This window comes from Enhydra lutris, unplaced genomic scaffold (assembly GCF_002288905.1).
Source record: "Enhydra lutris kenyoni isolate GAN:26980312 unplaced genomic scaffold, ASM228890v2 scaffoldscaffold9, whole genome shotgun sequence".
Lineage (NCBI taxonomy): Eukaryota > Metazoa > Chordata > Mammalia > Carnivora > Mustelidae > Enhydra > Enhydra lutris.
Genome location: NW_019154093.1, coordinates 82,638,505 through 82,647,517, shown reverse-complemented (window position 1 = coordinate 82,647,517; position 9,013 = coordinate 82,638,505). Strand labels below are relative to the sequence as shown.

The 9,013-nt window shown below is 48.2% G+C and overlaps 1 protein-coding gene across 1 annotated transcript; it reads right to left on the bottom strand.

Annotated features, from left to right (window-relative positions):
• Positions 1-340: 340 nt before the first annotated feature.
• LOC111143436 (3 beta-hydroxysteroid dehydrogenase/Delta 5-->4-isomerase) lies at positions 341-8,289 on the bottom strand. Its single transcript, XM_022497177.1, has 4 exons — positions 8,188-8,289; positions 7,863-8,071; positions 3,643-3,807; positions 341-1,559 (listed from the first exon to the last, which is right to left on the bottom strand). Exons 2-4 carry the CDS (start codon positions 8,005-8,007, stop codon positions 748-750), a joined length of 1,122 nt encoding a protein of 373 aa, XP_022352885.1. The 5' UTR covers positions 8,008-8,071; positions 8,188-8,289; the 3' UTR covers positions 341-747.
• Between the last annotated feature and the right edge of the window lie 724 nt (positions 8,290-9,013).

Sequence of the window (9,013 nt, the reverse complement as noted above, 5' to 3'; positions counted from 1 at the left end):
CACTTAGCAGTTAGTGAGTGGTATCTGATGATCAAGTTTCCTTAGCCATAAAAGGCAGTAAGGTTTCTAGACCTTACTGGAAGAACTTACTACTTTCTAAACCTTACTAGAAACCTTAGTAAGGTTTCTAAACCTCTCAGAGGTTTCTAGAGAGGGTTAAATGAAGTGATATTTGCCTGAAACACAGCAAATACTTCGTTGATCTTAATCCCCGCCCCCCGCAACCCTTCTGCCCACCTCCATTCCATGCTGCTTTTCTAAATAGGAGATAATGATCCCTAGAGATGGAGGGGGAAGGAGGAAGGTATGTATTCACGTCAACCACAGCGTCTTCCAGATTAGGCATTAAAACATTTATTACTCTTTCCACTGAGCTGTGCGTGGGACTAGGAATTTGTAAAAGATAAGAAATACTTTGCATGTAACAAAGGAAATGGAACTAATAGGCAACATTCTACACGGAAGAGGCCCGAATAGCTCAGAGCCAGGAGTGGAGGCTTTCGTATGAGCAGCTACAGCAAATCTCACTGTCTGTCCTCTGCAGTGTGGGCAGGACAGAAAGCTTCCTGTTGGGCCAGGGACTAGGAAGGTTTCCGGTGGTAGGAGGAAAACAGTAAGGCAGCCATCTTGTAAAAGGGAGACAGTAGGACCTGGGCCTGTGGACTTGTTTCTTCCTGTATGAAGCCAGAGGGAGAGAGCTCGATAGACGTCTCCCAACAATCTCTGTATCTACTTGTCACCCCCAGATCAGTGAGTCTTTGTTTTTAGGGTCTCTTTGTGCTGTTTCACCAGGGAACCAATCCACTCCATGGTTTTCTGCTTGGCTTCCTCCCAGCTGAAGAGCGGCTTATACCCCAGATCCCGCTGAGCTTTCTTATAGGAGAAGGTAAATACACTATTTAACAATGTCACTGTGTGGCGGTTGAAGGAGGGTGGATATTTGTAAATTGGACGGAGCAGAAAGCTCACTATTTCCAGTAGGAAGGCAAGCCAGTACTTCAGACATAGGGGAAGGCTCATTCTGGAATCAAGGGAGAAGCCCCATTCCTTGCTCAAAGTGTAGTTGAAGTCATCATAGCTTTGGTGAGGTGTGTCATCAGAGATGTAATAGAACTGTCCTTGGACGCTTGGGGCTTTCTTGGGGTCCCTTAGGGCCCTCAAGGCCAGAATGTGAGCCCAGGCCACATTGCCAACATAGACAGGGTTGGCGATGGAGAACTTGCTCTGATGTGTCAGGACCCCATCGTTCCTCAGGGCCTTGTATATACAGTCATAAAGGAATGCACTTCCTTCCCCATATATATACATGGGCCTTAAGGCACAGGTGTGCAAGGTGCCACCATTTTTAAGGGCCCACCCATTAGCAGCTAGCACCGCCTTCTCTGCAAGCTTTTTGCTGTAGGGGTATGGAACAGACCATCTTGATTCGAGATGCTCTTCTTCGTGGCCATTCTGGATGATTTCCCTGTAGGAGTTGGGGCCAGCCACCTCAATGGTGCTGGTATAGATGAAGATCGGCACGCTAGCCTGGGCACAGGCTTCCAACAGGAGCTGAGTACCTGCCCATGGGGAGTACAACATCAGCGTCAACAAATAACCCAAAGGGCCTACCATGGCTGCAGACCATGTCCACCCCCTCCCCCAAGTGAGATGGTTACTGCAGATCAGGAGGAGTGCATTCCTCTGTATCTCCAGCTAAGATCTGAACATGCTATAGCCATAGGAAAAACGCAAAAAGGCAAAAGTGAGAAGAAACCGAACTTTGGGTTCTGGAGAGCATGAATTCTAGGTTTTTTTTTGGATTTCCTGGACCTGTGTGTGTACTTTGAATTTTGGAAAAGGACAGAGGATTGCCATTTTATGTTTTGCTGAGTGAAGGCATTAGAAAATTTTCACTTATCCCTACCACCTTGTTAAAAACAGTTTATTTTAAATAAAATATAATTAGGAGGCCATACTCAGAATATGGACTAGAATTTTATCTAGTCCTGATTGAGTGTTCCATACAAAGGCCACTCCTAATTCTGACTGTGACTCCTTTTACTCAGGTCTGAAAAGTGGGGGTGAGAAACCTTCCTTTTACTTAGCATTCTGGAGCCTGACATTGGCCTTCTAGGCGGAGCTTGCTGGAGAACCAGAAGGGGAGTGTGCCCTCTGGTGGTTGATACCTATAATGGGATAATCTTGCAGAATCCCTTTAGCTGAGGGAGGTCAAGCAGAGCACCTTCCCCTTAAGTATACCCCCCTGCAAAGTTTCGTTTTAATTTCTCTCTCTCTCTCTCTCTTTTATTTGTGCAATTTGATTTTCCAGAGAGACAGACTCATTAAAAAAATCAGATCTAGAGGCTGAGAAAATGTGGGGCTAATCAACCTGCAGAGAAGGAAATGACCATTATTTGAAGTATCTTTTAAACCTGGAACTGACCTTGTTTTAATTAACTGATACCTCTACCACTTCTCAGGGATTTCAAATCCCCTGTTGTTGGGAATCCTGGAGAGCAGGAATTAGCAGAAGGGGCTAAAAAGGAAAACTTGGTTAATCTAGCACCCTCCTTGCAGTGTGGGAGTGGTGAAAGTATGGCTAAGTAGAAATTAGAAAGGGTCTTTCTTGAGATTGTATTACTTTAGGCTGGAGACCCTAAAGCAACTCCCAACTTTGTAGAGCAGGGCATGAAAACCAGATGGGACTGGGGGTTGGGGAGCTGTGGTCCTAGAGGGACTGGCCTCCAGCGCTCAGAAGGATGACTTTGCATGTGAAACTAGTAAGGGATTTAAGCTAATCCCTTAAACAACTGTGTCTCGTTTTAAAGTAGATTGGAAAGTCGCAAACCAGAAAGAGTCACCAGCCATTTACTGATGAGGATCTAGGGGGGTGTACTTTGGGCACCTAGCTAGAAAGGACCCTTTTACAAAAGACCCAGCAGCGAACTGAAGAAGTACTCTTATGGATATGGGGAAGCTATTATTGTTAAGAAGATACCATGGGAAGGCCAGGCCTGGATAATTCTGCCCTGCCAGACGTCTGTGAACTAGCTTTGCAGGTCTCTTGAGATGAATCCTTCTTTGGGGTGAGCAGGAAGGAGCTAGATGTTCTCATTAGGCTGCGGGATCTCGCACAGGCGTCCTGCTGGAAGGAAACTGGCCGGGAGCTATGGCCCTTCACTCATAGTGGACACGGGGACCCTTCCTATCACAGAGTTCCTAGCTCTCAGCCTTACTGTGTGACTACCAACTCAGAGGGGCACAGAAAGGCTAATATGATGACCAGGGAGGCACTCGTGAGGTCTGGTCCTTGCCCAGGAGAAGCAGAAGAGAGTTGGATAGCCAGAGTTCAAGGTTGGATTGGAGTCGACTCTTGATTGGAGCTTCAGTAGAAAGAGCTTTTGTGGCCTCTGGAGACACATAGGTGTGGGCTTAAATTCCAGCTTTCCTACTTGAACAAGTTATTTAACTTTGCTCAGCCCCAGTTTCCTCCTCTAAAAAACTGAGCATAGCAGCCTTGAATCTCTCAGGAGTGATAAGAAAAAGCAGCTGGAGCAGACTCAGCAGGTGTTTGGGGATGGGAGCCTCTCCTCCCTTCCTGTTCTGTTTTCTGAGCCTCATTCACCCACCTCACTCCATAGCCTCCCTGGGATACCATACCCTTCAGATTGACATTCATGATGGTCTCTCGGTGAAGGACATTCATGACGTCAATGACAGAGGCAGTGTGAATGACAACCGAGATGCCCTGGCAAGCTCTCTTCAGGCACTGCTCATCCAGAATGTCTCCTTCCACCATCATCAAATTGGTCTTGCTCTGGAGCTCTGTGTGAACACAAGTCAGGTCACTGGAAGGTTTTCTGGATCTGGAAGTTTCCCGTTAAAGGTGGCATTTTCCCAGGTCTTCAAGGACAGGTACATGGGGGAAAGGGTGGGGATGGGGGACAAATCCATGGAAGGAACAAGTTAAACAGAGGCACATGAGTCAATGTGTAGCATTTATTGGGAAAGAGTGAACATCCGTTTCCAACCCATTTTATTCTAAAGGAAGGAAGGAAGGAGGGAAGGAAGGAATTCATGCAGTGAGGAGTCAAGTACAGCTGGGATGAAAATTCTTTAAGAGATTCATGGGAAGTTCATAAAATTCATAAAGGAGAGTTAGGGTGATTATGGAGGGTGGATATAAGAGGAAAGAAATTGAATTTAATTCTGTAGGGAATGAGGACTCACACATGGATTTGAAACAAGAAGAGAAACATAAACACAGTTTTGGGGTCGGTGCAGCCAACCCGGGCTGCAGTATGTGAAATGGGTCAGTGTGGGGCATGAAGTGGAGACATTAATTGAGAAAGAAATCGAGAGAATGTCTGCAGCAGAGTTCAGAGGAGGAGGACAGAACCAGGGCTCCCCCAGCAGCTGCAGGGAAGGGGATGGATACACAGGCTCGACTTCTCAGAACCTATCCAGCCAGCTCTTGGTTCTTACTGGAGGGAGGCCAAGAGAAAAAGGTAGAATCCATGTTAACCCAAGTATTTCCTGCTTAGGTGACCAGAAGGATAATGGAGCCAGTAACAGGGAATTTAGGATGGGCCCAAATGAGAGGTTTAACTGAAAAAACAAACAAACAAACAAACAAACAAACAAACAAAAAACCAAAACCTGGTTAGATATCATCTAAAGCAGATATCAGTGACGAAAATAAGTCAGCCACCAAGGGACTAACATTCTGGCCACTGAGCCAAGGGCAGTGGATTCAACCTCAGGGACATCAGCTCCTTGGAAATCCACAGGAAGGGGCACTTCAGGTAACGTCCTCACTTCACACTGGCCAGTGAACTAAACATGGCGCTATGGATAGTTTGGATAAATACCCTCCACTTATTTTGTGCTTTCTGCTTTGCCCACACCACCACAGTGTCCTGATTTTTCTTTCACGGCTATCTCATGACAAAGGTATTCCGATTTCCACTATACAGACAAGGAAACTGAGGCGGATTCAGGTTAAGGGGCAGGTCTAAGTCACAGTTCCCTGGAAGACTCAGGCCTGTCCCCTGCCTTCAAGCCTGGTTCTCTTTCCCCTGTCACCCAAGGGCAGGACTCTTTTCCTTTCCCTGAGGCAGATTAAGGATAAGTCTGTGTATGTTATGTATGTATGTATTTAAAGGATAAGACAGTTTAACTGAAATAGGCAATGGAAGCCCCAGAACAGTGAGAGAGAAACTCAGAGTGAAAAATCCAGTGCAGGGAAATTTCCTTCCTGGGTTACCACTTGGAAGAACCATCTGCTTCTCCCTACACTTCTGCCAAGTTTGCTCCGTCCTGGGCAAGTTCTCGTTGTTGGGCAGCTCCAAGAAGGCCCAGAAGGGGGAGAAAGGCAGGGGGAAAGCTTCTGGGAATCAGTAGGATTTTCTCTGATTGTGTCCCCATCTCTGCCTCCCCGCCTCCTGCCCCGCTCCCTTCTTCCCTTCGTCCCTTCCTCCCTTGGTTCGTCCCTTGGTCAGTCCGCTGACATCCGCAGGCTGGCTCAGATCAACCTATTAGTTTGCAGGGGTGCAGAGAGACCAGAAGAGGGCGCTGCCGATGTGTCGGTATTAGAGGCGCAGCTCCCGCCCTCCCCAAGGCTCTGAGGATTCCTGCATTCTGCGCAGCCCCAACTCTCCCTTGCTTACACGGTCTGGGCTGCCTTGTAGGGAGGCCCTGAGAGAAGCTCCTAGACGAATTAGTGGCTAAGAGCACAGCCACTGCACTTAGACCTTCTGGGTTCAGTTCCAGCGTTGCCATTTTTCAGCTGGGGGGACCTTGAACAAGTTAGCCTTTGCTATGGTCTGAGAGTTTGTGTCCGGCCAAATTCACGTGTCGAAATCCTAATGCCTCTGTGATGCTGTCAGGAGATGGGGCCTTCTCTCCTTCTCTGAAGGAGACCGGGTCTCGAGGGTTTGACCTCATGAGGGGGTCATAGAGAAGAGATCCCAGAGAGAGCCCTCTACAGCAAGAAGACACAGGCTCTGAACCCCGAAGGGAGCTCTCACCAGAACATGACTCTGCTTTGCTCTTGGATTTCTGCCCCCAGAGCTGTGAGAAATAAAATATCTAATGGGTTTGAGCCACCCAGCCTGGGGTATCTTTTTGTAGCAGCCTTAGCAGACTAAGACACCCTTCTGTACCTGCTTTCTTGTCTTTAAAAAGAGGAGGATAACATTACCTATCCTCCAGGGATGGTACCAGGAGCAAATGAATCGACAGGGGTAGAACACGGAGCACAGTGCCTAGTGTAGACAGACCGCTGTGAGGATTCTCCACTGGGATCTGTACAGAGCCCCTGCCCGCCCCGGACGCAGCCTGACTGGTCACACCGGGGAACCGTCTTTTGGGCTGAACCTAGCCTTTCCCCGCATCGGCTGTCGGACTGTGAGTATTACTGAGACGAAAAGATCGCAAACAATTGATGCTGATGGTGTTATGTTCATGTGTGTTCATCAGAGGTCCCGTTGAAGCAAAGGGTAGAGGAAATAGGATGTGTGAGATGTTCAGAGCACAGGAATGAGGAAGAGAAGAGTGAAGGGTGCAGTCCTGGAGGACGGCTGCGGGTGTGGGAGGTTCCGTGTGGGGAGGTAGGGTCTTCCGGGCACCCTGGGCCTGCATGTTGACACCCAGTCTGCAGGGGCTGGGAAGGGGAGGGGTTGCTTTGGGGGACACACAGTGGGGAAATGGGAGAGACTGAAGACTCCCTTTGCCAAGAGGCAGCCTTACAGCCATATGACCGGGACGTCCATGATGAGGCTCTACTCTGAGCCCTGCAGTCCCTTAATCAGAGTGCCTGGGCAAGTTGCTTTACCTTCATGTACCTTGATTTCCTCAATATCCTGTTGGGTGAGAGTGCCTTTCTACCTTCCTCAAAGGGCTGTTTTGAGGATTTGTGGGGGTGAAACAGTGTGAAACAGTTTTTAGAAATCTAGGTTTGCATTTGCACCCGGGGCAGCAGTCTGGGGAAAGCAGCAGAGCGGTGAACAGAGTCTGCTGTCACTTTTTTTTTTTTTTAAAGATTTTATTTATTTATTTGACAGGCAGAGATCACAAGCAGGCAGAGAGACAGGCAGAGAGAGGAAGGGAAGCAGGCTCCCTGCTGAGCAAAGAGCCCGATATGGGGCTCGATCCCAGGACCCTGAGATCATGACCTGAGCCGAAAGCAGAGGCTTAACCCACTGAGCCACCCAGGTGCCCCGCTGCTGTCACTTTTCTTGTGGTGATAAGCAGGGACAAATGGAAGAAGAGATGTATAGGGAATACACATGAGGAACCCACGCTCTGGAGCCTCACAGTTTGTCTCTGGCTCTCTCCCATGCTGTTCGCTGTGTGTCCTCTCCACCTTCCTCCCCACACCCTGTCACACACACATGTGCGCGCACACACACACACACACACACACACTCAGCTTCACCTTCACTGGAGATGCTAAATGAAGCCACAGAAAGACCAGGGCAATTAAGAGGGGCAGGGACCTACTTGTAGGGTCTCCAGGTAATGGCGCTTGCCTGTCCTTTGGAGGTATTGCACAGCCATTGCCAAGTCCACAATCTTCAGAACATTAGGGTTGTTGACAAGGGAGAGATACATGATTTTATAAATGAGAAGAAAAGAGACCGAGAGGCCAGAGTGGCGGGTCTGCAGTAATCCAGATCTCGAGTTCTGGATCAGGGTCAGATTCCGTCTCCTGACAGCCCTGTATGTCTTACGTTACACCACCTCTGATTTCCTTTCTGATGACTTTGGACAGGGAATCATCCTTGATTTGGCTACAACTTTCCTTGATCAGCTAGACAAGAACCCCCTGTGTAGAGCTTAAGATGGAGCAACCCACCCATGAACTCAAGTTCACTTACTAGAAAATTCCTCCCGCTGTTCTGGTCTGAAGACTTTGTCCAGTGCCCGGATCTCCTGCAGCTCCTTTTCCTCCGCCAACAAGCGAACGATCCTCTGACCCAGAAACCCTCCTGCACCTGTCACAAGACAGCTCCACCCAGCCATGGTCAAATGGAAGCACTCTCCAGGAATGGAAAAACTGGTGAGCAGATTAGATTACAGGGTGACCCTGGGATGGCCAGAAAGAGAAGTCAAGTGGTTATAGGCTTATTTTGTTCCCTCCACTCCATTTTTGCAAAACTCCCATGCCCAGGAATAGTTGAAAGAAAATGAAGAAGTACTAACCTGTTAGACTGTTGGAAGCCACTTGGAAGAGCCTGGGTTCTGGTCTCCTTATTTCCCAAAGGCAGGCCTGGAGTTTTATCCGCTCTTGTTTCTGGCTCAGCCTCTTCACCTTGAACTCTTACCACATACTCATTGCTCATGCCTTTTCCAGGTTCCCTCCTCCCCCCATGAGTAGTGACCTTTAATATATCTCTCATTCCTCTGAGGCACAGGAAACAAGTTTCAGGGCCACAGTGTGATAAAGATTTGGTTCTCCTCGCAACAAGACATCCAGCAGTCAGTGCCAGCTGTCTGGGAGGCCAAGACCTGCGGATTTAAATGAAAAGACGAAATCTGCCAGCACAATGGGAAAGTTTGCCTTGTGAAGTAAACACATTTGGGGAGAAAATCCACTGTGTACTCCATTAGCTCCTCTCTCAGAGTGTCACTGGAAATATTACTGTCTTGCAAAGTGTGGACATCTGCACTGGCAGCAGCCTCAGTCACCTGTGAAATTCTATGGGCATTGACTTTCCTTCCAATACCATATATCCAGAATCTCAATTTTCGTTTCTCCTTGGAGACCTCCGGAGCTGGGGAGGAAGATTACAACACTGAAGGGAAGCTCTCTAGTGATAACCGTTTAGCTCTATGGCTTGGATAAGGAGTTGTGGCCACAGCGGATCTTATGGACGTCTTGGTTACAAAACCACTCTCAGCAGAGTCTCAGAGGATGCTGTGAATGCTTTGGGAGCTCCAGAGCTGTCCAAATACCAACCTCATAAGCTTTTTTTCCTACTTTAAAAAAATTGAGGTGTGATTTACATGCATGAAGACATCCAAATCT